This window comes from Armigeres subalbatus, chromosome 1 (assembly GCF_024139115.2).
Source record: "Armigeres subalbatus isolate Guangzhou_Male chromosome 1, GZ_Asu_2, whole genome shotgun sequence".
NCBI classification, from domain to species: Eukaryota; Metazoa; Arthropoda; class Insecta; order Diptera; family Culicidae; genus Armigeres; species Armigeres subalbatus.
Window position 1 is genome coordinate 317202419 of NC_085139.1, and position 26782 is coordinate 317229200.

The 26782-nt window shown below is 40.0% G+C and overlaps 1 protein-coding gene across 1 annotated transcript in view; it reads right to left on the reverse strand.

Annotated features, from left to right (window-relative positions):
- Positions 1 to 26782, reverse strand: part of LOC134207975 (tRNA dimethylallyltransferase) — a 494434-nt gene that overhangs the window by 18512 nt on the left and 449140 nt on the right. The window contains exon 4 of the mRNA XM_062684077.1: positions 4271 to 4409. Coding sequence (XP_062540061.1) covers positions 4271 to 4409 — 139 coding nt within the window. The remainder of the gene's footprint in view (positions 1 to 4270; positions 4410 to 26782) is intronic.

Sequence of the window (26782 nt, forward strand, 5' to 3'; positions counted from 1 at the left end):
ACTCCATGACATCTTCCAGGCAATTCCTCCAAGAATGCACCCGGGAATTCCTCTAGGAATACATCAAGGATATCCTACAGGAATTTTTCCAGAAAATCTTCAGGAAATTCCTCCAGGAATTCCTCCGAGACTTCTTCCAGAATTTCCTCCGAGAATTTCATTGGGAATTCCTTCGGGAGTTTCTCCGGAAGTTCACCCGTGAGTTTCTACGCGATTTCTCCCGAGAATTTTCCGTTGAGTTCCACTGGTAGTTCCTCCTAGAATTCTTTCAGGAGTTCTTTCGGAAATTTCTCCGAGAAATATAACCAATAGTTCCACTAGCAGTTCCTCCGAGAATTCCTTCGGGAGTGTCGCCGGGAAATCCTCCGGTAGTTCCTTCGGTAGTTCCATCGGAACATGGAACAGTGGTTCCTCCGAGATTCCTCCCGAAATTCCTTCGGGAATTCCTGAGGTAGTTCATCCGAGAATTCTTCCGGAAGTTCCTTCGGAAATTCATCCAAGAGTTCCACTGGCATTTCTTCCGAGCATTCTTCCGGTAGTTCATGTGAAAATTCCTTCGGGAGTTTCTCCCAGAATTCGTCCAAGAATTAGTAATCAAGGTATAATTTTTCAGAAATTTTCACGATAAATAGCACGAAAGAATTGCCTGAGGAATTAACTACGTATTTCTGGAGGAGTTCGTGAAGGAATTCTTAGAGAAATTTCTGATGGAATTCCTTAGGACATTCCCAAAGAAGTCGCTGGAGGCCTATTTTCTGCCTATTTCATAATAAATATTATTTCAGAGGTGATATGTTTCGCAATTCAGATATATGGTTCTAGTTTTCTAATACTTATGGAAGAATGCTGGATTTTTATAATAACTGTGATAGCTTGATTTTTTTTTCATTCTGGATTTTTATATCATTAATATTTTTTCCACTTTATTAAACATATCTGATAGTTTTTATTCATGATTGTTTACGCTCGTGAATCCATCGTATTCCGTGACAGAGATTGCGCGATAATACGTGTTTTGTACCGGAGCTTCCGCGAGATCCGGCTGATTGGTTCTGTTTTGTGCAGTCGGAAAGTGAATCAGTCAGCTCGGTCGGAAAGTGAATCAATCAGTATATCGCAATCAAAAGTATTTCGCATCGGACGCAGAACTTTCGCGAGATCCGGGTAGTGTATGTATGAAGGTATGCAATCGGATAAATCTAAAAGATAATCAAAGATCATATCAATAGAACCAAAAAACATGTATCGATCTGGTTGTCACGGAAGTATTAACAGAGAATTCACAAAATTGTCGATGAACAATTTATTGAAATAATTTGGCTATAATAGAGGAGGAAGGTTTGGCTCTACTATGGAACAGGAAGGTGACATACATAATTAAAATTGGTTTTACAATAAACAATAATGAAGTTACATATTTTCTAACCAAAATAAATGAAACACTGAATTGATGCTTCCGCCCATCCGATTGATGACATCCCGAGCAGGAACGACGACCTCGATAACAGAGGTTGGTATGAACTTGGCTTGCCACCAAAATACAAAAAAAATAATACCAGAAATTAATATGCAAAATACATCAGGCATAAAATATTCAAGTATTTTATTACCAAACGAATAATAATTTGTTACACGGTCAGAATTGTAATAACAGAGTATGTTATGCCTGAGGTATTCTGCATTCTGTTCGAGTTTGAGACCGGTGTTAGATGTCCTGAACGATTTGGAGCCCTTAACTACAGGATATTTCCTGACCGGAGCTTCACTGCATCAACTCTCGGACCGAGATGTTTAATCGATTTCAATGAATAAATATTCCAAGTTTCAGGCAACCCAGGAGAAGTTTTATCGCAAGAAGTATTTAACGCAACTACAAGGCACGGCGTAGCGTTGGCGTCTAAAAGGTCGTTCTTTGGGATAATAACGTGCCATCAATCAGACGGAAAATGCGTAGAATTTTTAAGGTATACCTTGGAAAGCTAGGCGTCCAAGACAAGAACCAATGGTGGAATCAGTTCGGTAATTTCACATGTGTACGAGACGTTTCTTTTATTTTTTTACTAGCAGACCCGACGAACTTTGTTTCGCCTAAAATTGATTTATTCTCTGTTTAGTTCTCGGGTTAAGCAGAAATGTGTGTTCCATTTGTATGGGAGCCCCCCTTTCCAAAACGGGGAGGGGTCTCAAACCATCTTAAGAACCTTCCCCGAGCCCAAAAACCTCTGCATGTAAATTTTCACGCCGATCGGTTCAGTAGTTTCCGAGTCTATAAGGGTCAGACAGACAGAAATTCATTTTTATGTATATAGATGTTTTTTTCAATTTCAGCTATTGAAATGTAAAATTTTGTTGTGTACCTCGAAAAATTCCCCTGAAGTACCACAGGAGGCAAAAGGTGCAGAATGCCACCCAGTCCACCCTTAATCCGTATTAACCTCTACAACACTGAATCACCATCCAACCAAACAAATATAGTTCACATTTAGAAAGAAGAAACAGTTCCCAAACACATATAAATATTAGCTCAAGTGCACGTTATGCATTTCGGTAAAAATTTTCTATATGGATTGCGTAAATAGGTTTCGATCAGCTACCGTGAAATTTAAATCACTGAAATTACCCAAATTATCATGTAGAGTGCGTATTTTTTAGGATTCTTGCAACACAGAACCCCGAAATGATGATGAGCTTGCCACAATTCTCATTCAATGCATGATGATTGACGGTAAGTACATTAGTTGAATGAGGCTTTTTCCGTCATTGCGCCATGACACAGTGACACAGAGAGCCACAGAGTCGTGATGGTGATTAACTACTCGCTATTTACTCTCCGAAGATATTATCATCGGAATTACGTACGTCATCATCGAATGCAAAGCTTGCGGTGCGGTTGTACACCACGCCGTAGCGATCTGCAGAGTGCAACACGAATCGTACATTGTCGTAGGTTCTTGTCTCGTTGCGCCCCACGTATTGTGCACTTCCCTCTCGCGCCCTAAAGTTCGTCCAAAACAATTCGAACATTCCCATGATTGTTAGCCGGGGTCACGAAAAAAAAAAAAAATAAACAGAGCGCAGAGGTGGAAACCGTTTATTCGATTTTTTCCATTCATTCATTTATACATTCGTGCGACTGAAAGGCTTGTTCCATCAAAAACGTCAGCGAATGGCGTATCGTGGGCGTCATAGTGCTCTTCGTACGAACACGATACCTACTTGTACGGTACATGCACCGTGCATAGTTTTTAATAGTAAGCGACCGGATTTTATGAATGAATCATTCCGCCAACTAGGCATGCCCTGGTCCGGCATACGACCGACTGTTCACCAATTACTCACGCGCTGCATCGCTCGCGGTTGTACTCGTTTGGGAAGGAAATTTCATTCATGCTTTTTTTTTCGCCAACAATAATCCACGAGCGAACAACGACTTGGATCTGATCTAATGGATCTAGTAGTCACTGGCTGCTGCCGGCCGACAACCAACGTCGCTGCGCTGGTCGCAGCCCCACCATGTGGGAGGCATTGTGCTGTGAATGCAGCACAGGATCTCGTGGTCGTGGGTTGATTCGATTTGATCCAGTCAACTGAACCGAGAGAGCTGAGACTAGCAAAGCCGTCAGACGACGACGACGACGACGACGTTAATTTCACTTTTATTAGCTTTTGCGGTACCGTTTCTGAATTGGCGTCCCGGCGCGCCATCCGCTTCGACATTATACTTTCGATGCAGATGTGGGTTTGGCGAACGCTGCATTCTACCAATTCCTTTCACCGGCACTTTTTTGTTTGATTGATTTTTATTTGTCAAAACAAATTTAAATAATTTAATTGTTTGACACAAAGCATGTCCATATGAATAAAGGTCATATTGTTACCTAATTTTTATGACTGGCAAACTCCGTTCATAAAGCGTTAGTAATGATACTTTTCAAAGCCTAGGTTCAGCCGACACACCCTTCTAGAGAAAATGTGTCAAAAAGTTAAGCATTTCGCTGCCTTGCATTTTTTACTGGATACTCTTGCTGATTTGTCATGCACTGTCCACATTGTTATCTTTATAATCTGCACCGTTCTTTTTAAAATAGGGTCTATTTTGGTACATGAAGATACTTCAATGAAATTTGACTGCAGCAAAAAAAAAACAACTTAATTCACCAACCTTATATGGTGCTAATAGGGATCGATGTATCATTTTCTTCATAACTTTTAAATGCAAATAGATATCGAAATCAAGCAAATATGGTCCACTAAGCAATAAACAACTAACCTGTTCGCAGCGAAGCCAAAGCAATACTACGTTCCGATAACGCAGTGGTCCACCTAATTTACATCCGTCGGACAGAGCACGCTGGTCGCTAAGAATGCTGCTCAATGCACGTCCTTCCTGCTGGAACACCTCAAGGGCTCTGTAAGTAGTACAAAAGGCAAGGACGTTAGTGAGAGTAACAGGTGTGGACTATAAAAAGATTGTACAAAAATATGAAGATTTTTTTATGGGATGATGTGTGTATCTGAAAGAATTTCGAAGAATTCTAAAAATAGTGGGTGACCAGAATCCAAATTAAATAAAAGCTGACCCTCCAGTTTCCATAATCTTCTTTCGGAATCCATAAATCATTTGTTTGTTTTGAAAATTTCATGTTGAGTTTAGAGATTTTTTGAGGGTTAACAGAGTTTCGTATTCTTATTCTTCTCGATCTTCCTCACATCATAATTGTCTATGATGTGTTTTTCGACGTTAAGATAACTCATCACATTTTGAGATTTCATAATGAGTGAAAATTCAAGAATGCACATTGGTCATTGGGGAAGGGCCGTTTGGCCGAATGCCATTTATTGGCCGAATATACCATTTGGCCGAACAGACCATTTGGCCCAACAGACCATTAGGCCGAAAGTCATTTAACCGAAAGGGAGCCCTATAGACCATTTGACCGAATAGGCCGTTTGGTCAAAACGTCATTTGGCCGAAAAGGTCATTTGGCCGAATACGACATTTGGCCGAATAGGACATTTGGCCAAACAGGACATTTGGTCGAACAGGACATATAAAAATACTATAAAAAGTGAGAAGCACGAAGTTAGTTACGCTCTGCTTACAGTGATACGTGAGAAATGAAGAGTGAGAAGTGTGACGTCTCACTTCTCACATCTCATTTCTTACTTCTCACTGTGAAAAATGAGTAGTGCGAATTAAGACGTCACACTAATAACTTTTCACAGGGAGAAGCGAGAAATGAGAAGTGAGAAGTGAAACGTCTCTCTTCTTACTCCTCATTTCTCACGTATCACTATAAGAAGTGAGAAGCGCGAGTTAGTAGTGAGACGTCTCTCTAGCCGCTTCGCACTACACACTTTTTCAAATGACTTTTTCGGCCATTTGGCCGAGGAAGTTATTTGGCAGAATAGGCTGTTTGACCGAAAAGGTAATTTGGTCGAAAAGGTCATTTGTCCAAATAGGTTATTTGACCGAATAGGTTATGTGGCCGAGTAGGCCATTTGGTCGAATGGGACATTTGGCAGAATAAGTCGTTTGGGGCCCTCCTTAGCCGTGCGGTAAGACGCGCGGCTACAAAGCATCGTTTTGAGTTACTAGAACGCAGATTTGTTAACGACTCTAGACTGAAGGAAGATTATGAAAAGTTCATGGTGGAATAGTTGTCGCTTGGTCACATTAAACTAGTTCCCGAAATCACGGATGTTTGAACAAGGGACATTTTTAGTACATGGCGAGAAAAGATTTATTTTTTTGCATGCTTTTTCATGTATTGACAATTTGCCTTGTTAGATTGAATAAAATAGGCTTATTTTAAAATTCGGTGTATCTTGTTCTTAGTTTGTTATTTTCTCTTATTATATTTTTGATAAGAAAAATTTAATCAAAAATCCATTAACTAACTATCCATTTTACAAAATTTCTTATTTCCGACCTATTATGCTGAAATTCGCTTTCAACTAAATTTTCATTCGACTAAATGTCCATTCAACTGATTGGTCATTAGATTAAACGTCATTCGACGAAATTTCATTTGACTCGACGAACTGTCGCAATAAAGCCATGGAACAGATGTCTAATGTCATCCGCTAGCTGGCTTAGCGAAGGAATTTCCCACGAGGCATTAAACGATGTCTCTGACAAAAACGTTTTAAAGATGGAGGCTTGAACGGTGTCAGGCCATTAGGCCGAATGGTCATTAGGCCGAATGGCCATTAGGCCGAATGAGAAGTAAGAAGTCAGTTCTTCCTTTTTCCTCCTCCATTCTTCTTTCTTCCTCCTTCGTTTATTTCACTATCTTCAACCCTCTTCCTTCTCTCTTCTTGCTTTTTTTCTTATTTCTTTTTTCTCTTTTCTTTCTTTCATCCTTTATACTCCCTTCTTTCTTTCTTTCAGTTGTTGTTTTACTCTCGTCGTTTTGTTCGATCGTTCTCTTTCGCACGGTTTGGTACCTTTGCTGCGTGCGGTTGGATTGTGCGAAATGATAGTCAACACCGTTCAATTTCGTTTTCCATCTACCGCTCCCCGACCAACATGGGTTGAGATCGCCGGGTTTGTTCGACAATTGGAAACTGATGTATCTCAATTCGAAACAGTTTATAAAACAGCGATGGATCGTTCGCTGTTTGTGAAATTCGTTTCTATGGATGCAATGCAGATATCGCTGAAGAAAAACACGGATCCGAGGAAATTCCAATATTCCAACGGGAATACGGTGGAAGTGTACATGACGGTTGCCGGAAGCAATGTTCAATACGTCCGAGTTTTTGACTTGCCACCAGAGCTGCCGGACGACGAATTAAAGAAAAGTCTTTCGGAATACGGGAAAGTGGATCGGGTGGTCCGGGAAAAATTTCCGCCAAACCTAGGTCTGGATCATTTGTACACCGGCGTGAGAGGCGTGTACATAGATGTCACAAAGGATATTACACCATCGCTGGAAGTTTCGAATTGGAATGGGAAGGTGTTTTACCAGAGTTTGCGGAACAAATGTTTTGTGTGTCGAGCGGAAGGCCATCGGAAGGACGCATGCCCACTAGACTGGCCCAGGAAACAAAAAGTTGTCTAATTCCACGGGCACCACCCAGGATTGTGTCTTTGGGTGATAAAATGAATCTCTGAAAATTTCAGCTCAATCGCTTGTTGCATAAGCTGGCGCATTTGATTTGAAGTTTGTATGGGGATTTCAGCCAAAATGTATAGGAAAATACACCTCCGTCACTCATTCGATCTGGAAATTGGTTCTGATTGCTCGATTGACCTCAGAATTGCAAAAACGGCAGTTGGTATGCTACAGAACAATTTCACAGAACATTGTATGATGATTAAATGAACTTTTATATGTGCTTCGGCTGATGCGATTCGATCAAAAAACCCAAAAATACATAAATTAGCTCCTAATAATTCAGCCGAAAATTATATAAAAGTTTATTTAATCATCATGCAATGTTCTGTGAAATTGTTCTGTAGCATACCAACTGCCGTTTTTGCAATTCTGAGGTCAATCGAGCAATCAGAACCAATTTCCAGATCGAATGAGTGACGGAAGTGTATTTTCCTATACATTTTGGCTGAAATCCCCATACAAACTTCAAATCAAATGCGCCAGCTTATGCAACAAGCGATTGAGCTGAAATTTTCAGAGATTGATTTTCTCACCCAAAGACACAATTCTGGGGGGTGCCCCGTGGAATTCGACAACATTTTTTTCTCCCCATAGTAATCTGGGCCAGTCTAATGCCCACAATGGAAAACATTAAACCAACAGAAGAAACAAACGGTCGGAAAGGAAGGGACGATTAGGCAAGAAGAACAACGGAAATCATACTCCGGTGTTGTTATCGGATTTGAAGCAGCTACCGGCAGGGCATCAGCAGAAGCAAAGAAGAACGCACTTGAAGTGCCCGAGGAAGAAGTAGTCGAATTGGATACCGACTCAACTGAGCGAATGGAAACATTTGAAATTCCCAACTCTATGGTAGAACGGGAAAAACTAGCGGAGACGATGAAATTTAAAAATAAGACAGATAGGATCTGGTTTGTTAAGAAGGGGATAATGGATTACACCGATAACTACCGAAAAATGAAAGAGGATGAGGAAAGAAGGCAACAAGCGCAGTCGACGAGTCAGCGACGGGACCATTTAGTTTCAGTAGGATCGATAGACCGTTCCCCACCAAAGAAGAGCTCACGCAGGAATACTTCTTCAGAATAATTTGCATATGTTATTTTCAATGTATTCGGCTCCGTAGAGTTTTTATATTAAACAACTGAGCCTTACAAATAAACGAAATGGTAGAAATGGTTCTTTCTTTCTTATTTCTTCCTTCTTTTTCCCTTTCTCTTCCTTCTTTCTTCCTTCTTTCACGCTTCTTTCTTTTTTCCTTCTTTCTTCTTTCTTTCTTCTTGCTTTTTTCCTTATTTCTTCCTTCTCTCTTCTTTCTTTCTTCATTCTTTTTTCCTTTTTTCTTTCTTCTTTCTTCCTTCTTTCATACTTTTTTCTCCCTTCTTTCTTCCTTCTTTCTTCTTTCTTTCTTCTATCTTTCTTCCTTTTTTCTCCCTTCTTTCTTTCTTCCTTTTTTCTTTCTTCTTTCTACCTTTTTTCTTCCTTATGTCTTCCTTCCTTCTTCCTTTTTTCTTCTTTTTTGTCTTTCTTTCTTCCTTCTTTTTTCCTTTTTTTCTTTCTTCCTTCGTTTTTCTTTCTTTCTTCCTTCTTTTTCTTTCTTTCTTCCTTCTTTTTTCCATCTCGTTTTCTCCCTTCTTTCTTGCTTTTTTCTTACTTCTTTCTTCCTTCTTTCTTTCCTCTTTCTTCCTTGCTTCTTCTTTGTTTCTTCCTTTTTTCCTTCTATCTTCTTTCTTTCTTCCTGTCTTCTTCCTTCTTTCTACCTTCTTTCTTCTTTCTTTCTTCCTTTTTTCTTCCTTCGTTCTTCCTTCTTTCCTCCTTCTTTCTTTCTACCTTCTTTCTTCCTTCTTCTTTCCTTTTTTCTTCCTTCTTTCTTATTTCTTTCCTCCTGCTTTCTTCGTTCTTTATTCCTTCTTTCTTCTTTTTTTCCTTTCTACCTTCTTTCTTCATTTTATCTTTTTTCTTTGTTCTTTCACTCTTTTTTCTTCCTTCTCTATTCATTCTTTCTTCCACCTCTGTTTCTTCTTTTCTAATCTTTCTTCCTTCTTTCTTCTGATTACTCACTTCTCACTTATTACTTCACACTTCTCACACTTCTCGCTTCTCACCTTTCACCTCTCACTTCTAACTTCTCACTTCTCACCTCTCATTTCTCACTTTTCACATTTCACTTTTCACTTTTCACTTTTCACATCTCATTTCGTACTTCTCACTTCTTTTTACTTCTCATTTTTTTACGAAAAATCCCTCTGTTTTGGCTTTTCTGGTCATAGAATTTATAAAGCGGAGTGATTCTACAACATCCGACGTTTCGACCCTTGATTTGGGCTTTCTTCAGGGCCTTCTTTGAAGAAGGCCCAAACCAAGGGTCGAAACGTCGGATGTTGTAGAATCACTCCGCTTTATAAATTCTATGACCAGAAAAGCCAAAACAGAGGGATTTTTCGTTATCTACCCTGGTCGTTCCTAATATAAATAGCTCATTTTTTACTTCTCACTACTCCATTCTCACGTCTTACTTGTCATTCCTCACTTCTTACCTCGTACTTCTAATTCGGCCTAATGACCGTTCGGCCTAATGGCCATTCGGCCTAATGACCATTGGGCCTAATGGCCTTCAGCCTAATGACCCAGCATCGGCTCAAATATTACTGGGGAGAAACCCATGTAACTAATTCCTGCAGTTGTTGATTTTCCGTGACAAACGCTCATATGTTTTTCAGACAACAAGTTGTACAAAAAGTTGTTGTCCAATCGACACAGAATAGTCTTCTTCTTCTTCCTCTTCAATGGCTCTACATTCCAACTGGAACTTGGCCGGCTTTTTAACTTAGTATTTTATTAGCATTTCCACAGTTATTGATCGAAAGCTTTCTATGCCCGCCAATGCATGAGTATGTATCTTGTATGGGAAGTACAATAGATACACTATGCCCAGGGTATCGAGAATGTTTCCAACCCGAAAACATCCTAGACCGGACCGACAATCGAACTCACCATCTCCGGATTGGCAATCCTACGCCTTTGCTCGCAAGGCTACTGGAGACAGAATAGTCATACTCATCAAGATATTCAATTTGCAAAAAAGCGCTAACCGTGAAGGAGCTCCAAGGGTTGTGTGGGGGTTATCACGCCTATCTAGATAGTAGGAGGTTGATGGTTCGAGTTCGAGTCAAGATACGTGGATTTTGACGTAGAATTACGTCTTTCGGTAAGATAGGGGGTTCATTCCAAAGTTTCAAATTTGGGACCGTCACGAAAAGTGAATTCGGGAGATTTCATACAACTATTGTAAATAATTAAGTGGTGGAATTCAATGGGATGGTATAAACTCGTCTTAGGACAAGTAAATAATTGATTAAATGCATTTCACTATTGAAAAAATCAATTTCGTCAGGTAGTGTTGAAATTTCCCTTTTTCAGTTTTTTTTAACTTTATTAAAGTGTTTTTTTTTAATCTACAGATTAAGGTCTGAGGGAAGGGTTTTCCGTTAAAAAGCACGTGGTAGCACTCTCTGAGAAAGAAAATTGCCCAATTCAGCGCGACAGAATGACGCTGCCAGTGTCGCCAAAATTATTTAATCATTATGCAATTCACAATTGCTTGAAAATTTGCCGTAAACAAAGAACAAAAGGAATTGGCAACAATGGGGAAGAAATATATTACTCATGCAGTGGTTCGGCGAGAGAACAGCAGCAGCGCCGAACAATCACGCAATGAGAAAATCAAAATAAACAAACTCCAGCTGGGTTTGAAAAATGAAAATATGAGCCGTTTCTAGAACAACATTAGCAAATATCGTGAGAGGATTTCTGTACAAGGTTTCCTCCAGTTCCTCCAGGAATTCCCTAAGAAATTCCTCCAGGAATTCCTTCGGAAGTTCCTCCAGGAATTCCTTCGGAAGTTCCTCCAGGAATTCCTTCGGAAGTTCCTCCAGGAATTCCTTCGGAAGTTCCTCCAGGAATTCCTTCGGAAGTTCCTTCAGCAATTCCTTCGGAAGTTCCAACACCGGATGAAAGGAAGCTTGAGGAGAGCCCTTTGCGGGCCAACCTTGGGTCCCATCGATGGTGATGAAGCAGAGCTACATTAAGGAGCCGGAGGGGCCGCCCTGCGTGCCAACCAAGGGCATCGCCAGTTGACGTTTTAATTTTACTAAAACTAATTAATCCTAACACTTTAAAAACTTGGAATAATAGTAAAATAATAAAAGAAATTCACAGTTGTTCAAAAAAAATCCGAGTTGTTAGAGGGGTTCCGATGTGGATAGGGTCTTTTTCCAGTGTAGGTCTTTCCTGTTCTCCGGTGTTGTCTATTTGGTTGAAGGATGGGGGTTTAGATTGGACTGCCATATATGTTCCCATTTCATCAGCCATACGATCCTTTATTGAATTCAGCCCTTTCGTTGGAAAGGTTCGAATGCCATTCAAGGTCACTCCTGACGGAATCCAAGTTTCAAAGTGCTCGCGTTTTCGGGGGCACACCACTCGATACGGAAGCAACGCACAACTGTCATTTTTATTTTTTTCACGCATGCTGCGACGCGGCAAAACTAAATCAACAAAAATGACAGTTGTGCGTTGCTTCCGTATTGAGTGGTGTGCCCCCGAAAACGCAAGCACTTTGAAACTTGGATTCCGTCAGGAGTGACCTTAAGAGTTTGGAAAATTTCAGAATCCGAATTTTTCGGAAGGGATTTTATTTTTCTAGAACGTGGAAAACCTTGGTAACAACGTAGAAAAAAAGTTCGATGGCATGGCAGTTGTCGTTTTATATAATGGCTGGGAACAAGAGGAGGCTGAGGCCCCCTCAGCTGAACTTAAAGGGGTTCACTGAGGGGGTGGGACTTATATCCAAAGAAGGCCCTCACTTTTCAGTAATTGCCTACATTTCGGCTATTACCCATCCGGCATGAATATGCACAAAATGTTGATGATCGAATTTCGAATCCACTATCGCATTATACGTAATTCTACGTTCAATTTACGGTCGTGTCTTTGATACAACCTTCTACTTTTTTTCCCCAAATTTATTTAACGAAGAATGGTTGTCATCGGTAAGTTCTTTCCAGGTCATACCGTGAGAGGTGAAGCCTCCAAGAATCAACCAAGACTCGGGAATAGCTGAGCAGATCACCGTAAGATCTCTGCCTCATACGGAAGCATTACCTAAAACCTATTTAAGCATAAAACCTATTTAATTAAAGAGATTTCCAGTATCCCCACACGGAACAATACTTATCACGGCAGAGCAGGTCTTAAAAACAAAAGATTTTGCACCACAAAATGCAAAAACAAGTAACTTAGGAAAAATACAAATATTTAAAAACAATTGTCTACCCCCTCCGTTTTTTTGCCCAAAAATAATATTTTGATGGGGCACGCATGGTTGGCAAAATGGTTTTCAAAACATTCTTTAACAAATCCGAGAAATTTTATTGATGTTTTGCCTTTCTCGTACAACAAAGTTGTACCGAAAGGCTATCATTTCACTCCAAAAACGAACTTTTTATAGAAGCCTCGGAGACCCATAGTGTTATATACCAATCGACTCAGCTCGACGAACTGAGCACATGTCTGTCTGTCCGTGTGTATGTATGTGTGTGCACAAAAGCTAAGTAAAACATTAGACAACTTTTCATATAGTAATCCTTAACCGATTTTCTCGCAACAAGTTGCATTCGAAAGGTGGTAAAGCCTTGTAGATCACTATTGAATTTTGTGACGATCGGCCGTTGCGTTCAAAAGTTATTAAGAAAATGGTTCATTAAACCATATAAGGTTGGTGTCTTGGCTAAATGCGAGAAAGGCAGTATCACTTTTCGGTGAATTAAGTTGGTTTTTTTCTTCATATTATTACTTATTTTTTATTACCTTTCAAAGACCAGTAGGACATGATTTAAATTAAATATTTGTAACGGCCTTATTGTGATTTTCAATAAATATTTAACTACTAGATCAATTTTGGTAACGACTTGAATTAAACCACCCAGAAATCGTATTTCAAACAGTTTTGTTTATGATCAACCGGCTTCGGTACTGAAGGGTTAATTGGCGATCGAAGGTTTCATCAAACAAATCAAATGTCGATGCAGCAGACGCGGTCAACTTTACAGACAGCCGCGGAGAAAAAATGCCACCTTGCTCTTTAAAAAACGAGTGTTTACGTTGCTTCTAGCGAAAATGTTCTTACTTATCATAAGTAACCTACCCATGGGACAGGTAGAGGAATTTCAACCACCACTGACCGACCGCCAATCGACGAGCAATTTTTGTTTATATACAAATCTGAAATACGATGCCTGCGCCGCTTGCTGTGTTTGAGTTTTCCTGCCTAACCACCCTCTTCAACCCAACCCCATTTGACCCACACATACACACAAGCGCACGGGCGCTTTCGTAACGTCGCGATTCTCCATGTTTGGTGTCGGAGAGCATAGTACCCGTTCTCTACGGTTTCGATTACGAAATCAGTAATTCGTAACCAGCAATGTGAAATCATTGTCGATTTTTATTTAATTTGTATGCAAAATTGTTTCATGATAGTTATGCCGAACAATTTTTGAAATATTCATACATTATAATTTAATTTTAAACTTAACATCAATTCGAATCAAACATTTTAAGAGTGTGTCTTTTTACAATGGAGTATAAACTGTAAGCGCCACTCTCTGAGATTTTCCTTGGTTGCTATGGTATTGAGGGGGGTCCACTGTATATAAAGCTCCACAGCACACCATCTCACCCCCGGTAAAGGTGTGTGAGATAAACATAGCCGATTTGGACGCGAACTTTTTGGCGCGAAATTGAGGGTCATTTAACTTGGCGTAGCAATACATTGCGCGCATACGAATAAAATATCGCGCTATGGTCCATTCAAATACCTATAGTCGAGATCAGGAAAGATCGCTGCGCTGCGAAATGGTTGCTAGGAGAGACCGGTCCGCTTGTTGGTGTGAACATTGCATGCGCCGCAAAGATTAACTTCAACATTCTCTCTCAGCGTGATCTCAGCGCGCCTGATGCTCTATACGTTGGCGTGGAATGTTGTGGGCCGAAAGGGGGAGGTAGTCTCGTCGTCGCTGGGGTCACTCGATCATGGTGTTGGTACCGCCACAGAGTGGAACAGCAATAATAACAACAAAGGCTAAAATGGATAATAAACATATTTATGCAGCATGAATCGTAATAAAGTCGGGGTTTTAATATTTTTCAATGAAAAAAAAGCCGCGCTTCGGTGTTCAAATGTATGTTTTGAATGTATTTGAATGCGTCAGTGGGTAGGTACGCATAAATTTGCGCGCGGATGTTTGAATCAAAATTTGTCGGATGAAGGTGGACCATAAACTGGAATTCCCTGAGGAACGAGCAAACAACGGATTTCGCACCATTTTTCGGGATTTGGTGAGGTTTCTCCTCTGCGTTTCCATTCTAAACAAATGTTTTTGTTTAGAAAATAGAAATAATGACCAACAAGGTAAGAATGAAAGGTAGGGCACTGGAATAGAACAGAAAGCCAAGCATCGCAGTGTGCCACGTTCTTTATTATGTGTTTGGCCGATCTTGAGTCCTGATAAGAGACACGGGCTGCTAAGATTGGCGTGCGGCAAACGGCCAAGGTGGCCTCGTATTGGAACAGGGAGGGAAATTAGCTGAGCAAAAGTGCCACGAAAGCGAGAACCAACATCTGACGCGATCGCTTGGTTAGTGAAAGGGAATCCGACGGCTTTAAACAGGTCTAGACTAGACAAGACACGGCATACCAACTATTATAAAGCTGACTCGAATGGAATGCCTCTCTCTATGTCCTCTGTGAGCGCGGTATGTGCGGTTTGTTTATTAGAGTTGACGAGCAAAAAAGGGAACCCAAAGGGTTATGATGGTATGTCGGTCCCGTTCCAAATAGTGATGATGATGTTGATGATGTTGTACAGTAAGTTTAGTTTGCGATCGTGCATATGTAAATTCCACGAAATGTGAGACTTTGTCGTGACACATCGACAATTTCGTTAGAATACTTGAGGTTGGGCAAAATTCCCTGAATTTAAGAATGACCAATGTCTGAGGAATGCAGATTTAGTTTGAAGAGGCTTGCAAAAAAGAGCAGTTTTGAACAACATGATCGTGAATGATATTCTCATGGAAGTCTGATGTCTCATTTTCCTTGTATTCTTTTTTTCAGATAGGGATGTACATAGGAAGTACATATGACTTAGTAAAAATTATATCGCACAGGTATTTTAAAAAAATGGTTAGGAATAACAGCTCAAATTAGGCAATAACATTATAAGATACAAATTCAGATAAATTTGTGCCTTACCTTGTGTTGAATTCATGATGGTGATGTTAAATTGTCCGTTGTTTTCTATTCAAATTTGTCTCATAGCAATGCAATTATCAGTCTCTGTCTTATTACGATTTTCCCCTCGAAGAGCGAAGAATAAAATCTAGCGTCATCCATATCTGATTTGAACATTGCTAACGTTACGATATTGAACATAAATAATGTTACGAACTGATTGCAATGATATAGCAGTGTCAAACCACCAGCGCTGCGTAACGAAAATTAACCGCACTTCAAACTCATGGCCTTCTATTCGTTGACCAGAGATTTAAAAAAAATAACACTGGCTGACCGAACACTAACCGAAGAAGCCATCAGGTCGATCACAATCTTCTCAATAGTTTAGTTTGGCATGGTAAAAACACGTTTCACCATGGTAGACAATGGTTAAATTACTGATTATTGGGAGAACAAAAAAGTGAAAAAAAGAAACAATGAAAAGAGAAAAGAGGAAGAAGATACAGGAGTATAGAAAAAAAAGCCGAAAAACAAAGTAACAATTTGAAAATGGAAAAAGAGATAAAGGGGAAAGAAGAAAAGGTAAAAGGTAGAACACAATAGTTAAAAGTTAAAAGGTGAAAGGTAAAACGTAAAACTTTTATAAGGCATAAAGTAAAAGGTAAAAGGCATATAGTAAAAGGTAAAAGGTAAAAGGTAAAAGGTAAAAGGTAAAAGGTAAAAGGTAAAAGGTAAAAGGTAAAAGGTAAAAGGTAAAAGGTAAAAGGTAAAAGGTAAAAGGTAAAAGGTAAAAGGTAAAAGGTAAAAGGTAAAAGGTAAAAGGTAAAAGGTAAAAGATAAAAGGTAAAAGGTAAAAGGTAAAAAGTAAAAGGTAAAAGGTTAAAGGTAAAAGGTAAAAGGTAAAAGGTAGAAGATAAAAAGTACAAAGTAAAAGGTAAACGGTTAAAGGTAAAAGATAAAAGGTAAAGTGTAAAGGATAAAAGGTGAAAGGTAAAAGGTAAACACTAAAAGGTAAAAGGTAAAAGGTAAATAAAAGGTAAATGATAGAAGGCAAATGGTAAAAGGCAAATGATAAAAGGTACAAAGCAGAAGGTAAAAGGTAAAAGGCTAAAAATAGAAGGTAAAAGGTAAAGGTGTAAAAAGTGCAAGGTTCAATACAAAAGGGAAAAAAATAAAGGATAAAATGGAAAAACAAGAAAAAAAAACAAAAGATAAAAGAAGACAGAGAAAAAAGAAATTCGACCACAGGAAAAAGATATACGATAAAGGTAAACGAAGAATAAAACAAACAAAATCAACAAAAAAACGGAAAAGTAGAAACAAATCCAAATCCAAATCCAATCCAATCCAAATCCAATCCAAATCCAATCCAAATCCAATCCAAATCCAATCCAAATCCAATCCAAATCCAATCCAAATCCAATCCAAATCCAATCCAAATCCAAATCCAAATCCAATCCAAATCCAATCCAAACCCAATCCAAACCAATCCAAACCAATCCAAACCAATCCAAACCAATCCAAACCAATCCAAACCAACCAAACCAATCCAAACCAATCCAAACCAATCCAAACCAACCAAACCAATCCAAACCAATCCAAACCAATCCAAACCAATCCAAACCAATCCAAACCAACCAAACCAATCCAAACCAATCCAAACCAACCAAACCAATCCAAACCAATCCAAACCAATCCAAACCAATCCAAACCAATCCAAACCAATCCAAACCAATCCAAACCAATCCAAACCAATCCAAACCAATCCAAACCAATCCAAACCAATCCAAACCAATCCAAATCCAATCCAAACCAATCCAAACCAATCCAAACCAATCCAAACCAATCCAAACCAATCCAAATCCAATCCAAACCAATCCAAACCAATCCAAACCAATCCAAACCAATCCAAACCAATCCAAACCAATCCAAACCAATCCAAACCAATCCAAACCAATCCAAACCAATCCAAACCAATCCAAACCAATCCAAACCAATCCAAACCAACCAAACCAATCCAAACCAATCCAAACCAACCAAACCAATCCAAACCAATCCAAACCAATCCAAACCAATCCAAACCAATCCAAACCAATCCAAACCAATCCAAACCAATCCAAACCAATCCAAACCAACCAAACCAATCCAAACCAATCCAAACCAACCAAACCAATCCAAACCAATCCAAACCAATCCAAACCAATCCAAACCAATCCAAACCAATCCAAACCAATCCAAACCAATCCAAACCAATCCAAACCAACCAAACCAATCCAAACCAATCCAAACCAATCCAAACCAATCCAAATCCAATCCAAACCAATCCAAACCAATCCAAACCAATCCAAACCAATCCAAACCAATCCAAACCAATCCAAACCAATCCAAACCAATCCAAACCAATCCAAACCAATCCAAACCAACCAAACCAATCCAAACCAATCCAAACCAATCCAAACCAACCAAACCAATCCAAACCAATCCAAACCAATCCAAACCAATCCAAACCAATCCAAACCAATCCAAACCAATCCAAACCAATCCAAACCAATCCAAACCAATCCAAACCAATCCAAACCAATCCAAACCAACCAAACCAATCCAAACCAATCCAAACCAATCCAAACCAATCCAAACCAATCCAAACCAACCAAACCAATCCAAACCAATCCAAACCAATCCAAACCAATCCAAACCAATCCAAACCAATCCAAACCAATCCAAACCAATCCAAACCAATCCAAACCAATCCAAACCAATCCAAACCAATCCAAACCAATCCAAACCAATCCAAACCAATCCAAACCAACCAAACCAATCCAAACCAACCAAACCAATCCAAACCAATCCAAACCAATCCAAACCAACCAAACCAATCCAAACCAATCCAAACCAATCCAAACCAATCCAAACCAATCCAAACCAATCCAAACCAATCCAAACCAATCCAAACCAATCCAAACCAATCCAAACCAATCAAACCAATCCAAACCAATCCAAACCAATCCAAACCAATCCAAACCAATCCAAACCAATCCAAACCAATCCAAACCAATCCAAACCAACCAAACCAATCCAAACCAATCCAAACCAATCCAAACCAATCCAAACCAATCCAAACCAACCAAACCAATCCAAACCAATCCAAACCAATCCAAACCAATCCAAACCAATCCAAACCAATCCAACCAATCCAAACCAATCCAAACCAATCCAACCAATCCAAACCAATCCAAACCAACCAAACCAATCCAAACCAAATCCAAACCAATCCAAACCAATCCAAACCAATCCAAACCAATCCAAACCAACCAAACCAATCCAAACCAATCCAAACCAATCCAAACCAATCCAAACCAATCCAAACCAATCCAAACCAATCCAAACCAATCCAAACCAACCAAACCAATCCAAACCAATCCAAACCAACCAAACCAATCCAAACCAATCCAAATCCAACCAAACCAACCAAACCAATCCCAAACCAATCCAAACCAATCCAAACCAATCCAAACCAATCCAAACCAATCCAAACCAATCCAAACCAATCCAAACCAATCCAAACCAATCCAAACCAATCCAAACCAACCAAACCAATCCAAACCAATCCAAACCAATCCAAACCAACCAAACCAATCCAAACCAATCCAAACCAATCCAAACCAATCCAAACCAATCCAAACCAATCCAAACCAATCCAAACCAATCCAAACCAACCAAACCAATCCAAACCAACCAAACCAATCCAAACCAATCCAAACCAATCCAAACCAACCAAACCAATCCAAACCAATCCAAACCAACCAAACCAATCCAAACCAATCCAACCAATCCAAACCAATCCAAACCAATCCAAACCAATCCAAACCAATCCAAACCAATCCAAACCAATCCAAACCAATCCAACCAATCCAAACCAATCCAAACCAATCCAAATCCAATCCAAACCAATCCAAACCAATCCAAACCAATCCAAACCAATCCCAAACCAATCCAAACCAATCCAAACCAATCCAAACCAATCCAAACCAATCCAAACCAATCCAAACCAATCCAAACCAATCCAAACCAATCCAAACCAATCCAAACCAATCCAAACCAATCCAAACCAATCCAAACCAATCCAAACCAATCCAAACCAATCCAAACCAATCCAAACCAATCCAAACCAACCAAACCAATCCAAACCAACCAAACCAATCCAAACCAATCCAAACCAATCCAAACCAATCCAAACCAATCCAACCAATCCAAACCAATCCAAACCAATCCAAATCCAATCCAAACCAATCCAAACCAATCCAAACCAATCCAAACCAATCCAAACCAATCCAAACCAATCCAAACCAACCAAACCAATCCAAACCAATCCAAACCAATCCAAACCAATCCAAACCAATCCAAACCAATCCAAACCAATCCAAACCAATCCAAACCAATCCAAACCAACCAAACCAATCCAAACCAATCCAAACCAATCCAAACCAATCCAAACCAATCCAAACCAATCCAAACCAACCAAACCAATCCAAACCAATCCAAACCAATCCAAACCAATCCAAACCAATCCAAACCAATCCAAACCAACCAAACCAATCCAAACCAATCCAAACCAATCCAAACCAATCCAAACCAACCAAACCAATCCAAACCAATCCAAACCAATCCAAACCAATCCAAACCAACCAAACCAATCCAAACCAATCCAAACCAATCCAAATCCAACCAATCCAAACCAATCCAAACCAATCCAAACCAATCCAAACCAATCCAAACCAAACCAAACCAACCAAACCAATCCAAACCAACCAAACCAATCCAAACCAATCCAAACCAAATCCAAACCAATCCAAACCAATCCAAACCAACCAAACCAATCCAAACCAATCCAAACCAATCCAAACCAATCCAAACCAATCCAAACCAATCCAAACCAATCCAAACCAATCCAAACCAATCCAAACCAATCCAAACCAATCCAAACCAACCAATCCAACCAATCCAAACCAATCCAAACCAACCAAACCAATCCAAACCAATCCCAAACCAATCCAAACCAATCCAAACCAATCCAACCAACCAAACCAATCCAAACCAATCCAAACCAATCCAAACCAACCAAATCCAACCAAACCAACCAAACCAATCCAAACCAACCAAACCAATCCAACCAATCCAAACCAATCCAAACCAATCCAACCAATCCAAACCAATCCAAACCAATCCAAACCAATCCAAACCAATCCAAACCAACCAAACCAATCCAAACCAATCCAAACCAATCCAAACCAACCAAACCAATCCAAACCAATCCAAACCAAACCAAACCAACCAAACCAATCCAAACCAATCCAAACCAATCCAAACCAATCCAAACCAATCCAAACCAATCCAAACCAAATCCAAACCAATCCAAACCAATCCAAACCAATCCAAACCAATCCAACCAATCCAAACCAATCCAAACCAATCCAAACCAATCCAAACCAATCCAAACCAATCCAAACCAACCAAACCAATCCAAACCAATCCAAACCAATCCAAACCAATCCAAACCAACCAAACCAATCCAAACCAATCCAAACCAACCAAACCAATCCAAACCAATCCAAACCAATCCAAACCAATCCAAACCAATCCAAACCAACCAAACCAATCCAAACCAACCAAACCAATCCAAACCAACCAAACCAATCCAAACCAATCCAAACCAATCCAAACCAATCCAAATCCAATCCAAACCAATCCAAACCAATCCAACCAATCCAAACCAATCCAAACCAATCCAAACCAATCCAAACCAATCCAAACCAATCCAAACCAATCCAAACCAATCCAAACCAATCCAAACCAACCAAACCAACCAAACCAATCCAAACCAATCCAAATCCAATCCAAACCAATCCAAACCAATCCCAAACCAATCCAAATCCAATCCAAACCAATCCAAACCAATCCAAACCAATCCAAACCAATCCAAACCAATCCAAACCAACCAAACCAATCCAAACCAATCCAAACCAATCCAAACCAATCCAAACCAATCCAAATCCAATCCAAACCAATCCCAAACCAATCCCAAACCAATCCAAACCAATCCAAACCAATCCAAACCAACCAAACCAATCCAAACCAATCCAAACCAATCCAAACCAATCCAAACCAACCAATCCAAACCAATCCAAACCAATCCAAACCAACCAAACCAATCCAAACCAACCAAATCAACCAACCAAACCAATCCAAACCAATCCAAACCAATCCAAACCAATCCAAACCAACCAAACCAACCAAACCAATCCAAACCAATCCAACCAATCCAAACCAACCAAACCAATCCAAACCAATCCAAACCAATCCAAACCAATCCAAACCAATCCAAACCAATCCAAACCAACCAAACCAATCCAAACCAATCCAAACCAATCCAAACCAATCCAAACCAATCCAAACCAATCCAAACCAATCCAAACCAATCCAAACCAATCCAAACCAATCCAAACCAACCAAACCAATCCAAATCCAACCAAACCAACCAAACCAATCCAAACCAATCCAAACCAATCCAAACCAATCCAAACCAATCCAACCAATCCAAACCAATCCAAACCAACCAAACCAATCCAAACCAACCAAACCAATCCAAATCCAACCAAACCAATCCAAACCAATCCAAACTAATCCAAACCAATCCAAACCAATCCAAACCAACCAAACCAATCCAAACCAACCAAACCAATCCAAACCAACCAAACCAATCCAAACCAACCAAACCAATCCAAACCAATCCAAACCAATCCAAACCAATCCAAACCAATCCAACCAACCAATCCAATCCAAACCAATCCAAACCAATCCAAACCAATCCAAACCAATCCAAATCCAATCCAAATCCAAATCCAATCCAAATCCAATCCCAATCCAAATCCAGTCTAATCCAGTCCAAAACCAATCCAATCCAATCCAAATCCAATCCAAATCCAATCCAAATCCAATCCAAATCCAATCCAAATCCAAATCCAATCCAAATCCAATCCAAATCCAATCTAATTTCTCTCACATCATTTTTTTAATCTCGGAAGACGGTTTGAATATCCATCTTTGAGAAAAAACCATAAAATCCGTCGAATTCGATCTAAATCTATCGATACCAATGACCGATATTTAATATTCATTAAAACGAGCACTTCAAGGACAATATATTTTGGTTGCGTCTTCTTATTCATCTGATACATTATAAGGTGCGTATCCGATGGTCCACATATTCGATCGAATCTTCCGGCTGTTTAAAGTCATCTCACGTCCAAATCATGATCTTTTAGTCTCTCTCTCACAAAACACCTCGTTTCTTTAAGATCGCACACACCTGTCCGGCGATAGAGTCCCAATTATCCAGCTCTCGCCCTGCTCCGGGCCAATCGGGGTCAAGCGCTTGTGCCAAGGTCTGTCCGAGCAACCTGTTGCTAAGCCGCGCCGGGCATCCGTTTCAGTGCCCGGTCAGCCAAGACGACGCTGACTGTGGCAAATGCTAACCAATCGAACCGGCGTAGAAAAGTAAAGTCCCCCAAAAACCATGTCGGCCAATTACCAGCGCTAAGTATTATATTAGTCATTCGCATGGATCATAATTTATCGAACCGGAGCCGGGTCTGCCCGGCAGTAAACGGCATAACCATCCGATCCGATGGCGGCGGCGGCGGCGGCGGCGACGTACCCGAACCACTTCGGTTGGAGCAATCCAACCGTCAAATGTGAATCGGTAAGCGTAACCGGAGAACTAATTGACAGCAATATTAAGAGCATTTTGGTGAGTTATGCGATTTCGCCACCGACTGACTGTACTGTCTGCCGGTTGGGATGTGTAATGGAAGAACTATACTCAGTGAAGTTTCAGTTGGCTATTTCGGTTTATTGTATACGTTTCGGTGGTTCCCAAACGTTAATGCGAGAGTATATGCCAAAGAATTGCCTCCTAGTTGATGTGTGGCATTTGAACGTGATTTGACAACACCTTCCCCGAATACCCAAGGCTCTATGGCAGTGGATAGTTGCCGCAAGGTTTTGCCTGGGACTCGTCATCACTGCCATCACCGTCGTCATCGTGATCATCTTCCAGATCCAAGTAGTCCATTTACCAGCGATCCGAGGCGAAAGACGACACTAAGGCAGCTCGCTAATATCGCTAAGGCTGATGCCATACTGAGAGCGAGGAGAAGCGAAGCGAAGAGGTTGGAGATAAGCAAAGCGAAGTGGAGCGGCGATCAAAGTGAGCCATGACATACTGAAAGCGTTTTTCAGAGTGTTGATCTCGCAACAAATACATTTCGGATTTTGTCAGATGGAGAATATTTTGCTTCTCCAAGCAAATTTAGCACAAAGAAGAAGAGTGTTGGGGAGATTTATAGAATGTTGTAATTGAAAACCGATTTTATGATGTGAGCGATAGATTATCACCACATACAAACAGACGTAGGGCGTAGCTATGGTAAAACTTTTTGGACCATGTTTTATTCCTATTTTACGTTTGCTCCTATGAAAGATCTATTAATTTCGTAACGGAGAATTTTCAATCCCCCCCCCCCTACGTCACACTTTTAGTATGAAACATCTGAAATTTTTTTTATGGATCGTCACACTTCGCCGACAACACCCCTCTCCCTTCAAGCGTTACGTAATTTATGGATGTTCCTCATACGATATTTCTATACACTGAAGTTGATTTGTACTCGGGAGATGCGTACATCATGAAAACAACTTCCACAAAAATCGTTTTGTCTCGGCTCCCAACCTTTTTAAAAAACTGCAGAAACAAACGCAAATTCCAAAATCCGCAGAAAAAAAAGAAAACCATTTCCTACCAATGGCCAGCATTGCTCCCGAAGTTTCAACCCAATTTTCGTTGAAGTTGTTTTTTCTGTGGTTATCTACATTTACGCAGTTTAACGGGCATTTCAAGATACACGGTATGTATCTCCCGCGTTTCTTTCAATTTCTTTCAGTTCAAACGCGCATTACAGATGCGTGAAAAATCTATCATTTAAAACTAATCCTAAATACGAAAAAGATATTAAAATAACAAGTTCTACATCCGTTTGTCTGTGGTAACAGCAAAATACGTGCTTTTTGTTTCAAAGTGTTTTTGTGTTTATGAGTACCGCTACTACGAAATACATCAGATTTGCTCCGTACATGTAGCTAAAACCATACATATTTTAATGTTTTCATTAACAAAATAAACAAAAAAAAACAATGTTACTTTCCTCTCCTGCAATACTTTTCACCCAGCCATTTTACACAACTGCGAACGAGGATAAACTCAAATCAACAAACATACAGAAGTGATCCTTTGCAATCTCGCGCGGCAAAGCACTCTACGAACTGCTTCACCTCTTTGGTTACCGCTTCTCGCCTCTTCTCATCGCTTCCACTATGCCAGGTATGAGCGATTTCCATACATCGTTCATTGAGGTAGCTTGCACGCGGACGCTTCGCTTCCCTCTCAACTCTTCTAATCGCTTCTCTTCTCTCCCAGTATGGCATCAGCCTAACACCGCGGACGACGACGACGGTGCGGTACCATGACGACGATGACGACAGACTGCCGTACCGCGGCTGGCTTAGATTAGAATTTTCGGCGCAGCACGATTTGGCCCTAGTCGATGGGGGTGTGTTGCCGGCGGAGGGAGGGAGTTATAAACTGGGTGGTAACTGATGGTGTGCGACGGCGGCGCGGCGGTTGGTGGTGCGAGCGAGGTGCGAGATATAGCGAGAGCAACAACCGGTAGGACGTTTCTAACCTTGAGAATTTTAAAACTTCTAGGAATAATATCGCACACACGATTGCACGATTAGCCGCCTAAGTCCGAGGTGTTTGTGAATCGATGATTTGCGTTTCGTGTGGGGTGGTTGGTGTTACATGCGCAGAGTGGCAAGCCATCGTGCAAAAGCTGGACAAATTCTAATCACAAAACCAATCCTTGATAATTTCTTTCCCGAGTTTCACATTTAATACCTTTTTTAAATACTTTATAAAAGTGATTTTTTAGCGTTTCATCACAGTGGAAAAACATTTTTTAGGATGTTCTAGACCTTCCAAAACATTTTTAAGTTTTGACCCTGATGCTCTACATGACTAATGTTAACACTGGCAGCACTGCTGGTCACGCTAATGTGACGGCCGATACGGCAGGTTGACCCGTTGACAGACCTGTCAGGATGACGGAGGATGACATGTAGATGAAGGTAACCTGTCTACTATTGATTCGGCTTCTTGCTGTTTATTGAAACGAAAACGTGCAGCGAACGGTATCATTTCAGAAAGGTGAACTAATTAAATATTGTTGTTCAGGAAACTTTTATAAAATTGAATTCATCCTACAGCTAAATACGAGCTAAATATCCTTAACTAAAATTAGTGGTTTGTTCTCTATAAAATCGTGTGAATTCCATGCAATTAGTAAGTGTACTATAGCTATTGTTAAAACTTAACCTAACCTAAAATAATCATGCAGGACTCACACGGAACACATATAGTACGGTAGAACTGTCCTTAAAGCTATACGTGCAAACAGATTTATGTAAGTAGAAGAAGTTAAATATTGAAATTACCCTATAACTAACATGCAAAAATAAAATTATAGCGTTTCCTGACAAAATAACATGATTACATACGAATTTCAGTATTCTCAGAACATAAACATTCAACCAATACTCCACAAAATCGTCGAGTTTTGGTCTTTGTCGTCTATATGATCAATAAAGCGTTATACAGAGTCTTGGTCACATTTTTGAGTTAGAATAGCTCCGTGGGATATCACTTTTTTATTACGAATATATCACAGTATGTCCAGAATATCTACGGTACTCCAAACTATTCTTGAGTTTATATCTTGAAGGTAGGTATGGCCTGCTAAGGAATCTACGGGCTATCAGCCTTACGTTTAAAAAGGAACAGATCCATAGCACATCACTTACCAGTTATGAACATGTCACAGTATTCCCAGGACATTCATAGTACTCCAAACTATTCTTGAGTACAGTTATTAAAAATCGGTATAGTCTACAAAGCGTTCTACGACGTCTTCGCCATAGGTTTCAATTGGAGCTGCTCCGTAAGGCACCAGTTAACAATAATGAAATTTTGAGTTAAAATAGCTCCACAAAACACCATTTCGGTATTTTGAACATGCCACAGATTTCAACAAACATCAAGGGTACTTTAAGCCTTTCTTGGGTTCGTATCTTGAAGGTCTTTATGGTCAACAGAACGATCTACGAGGTGACGGCCTTTCTTTTGAGTTGAAATAGTTCCATAAGACATCTTTCCGTTAAATCAGTTGTGAAATTATTACGTAACATATGA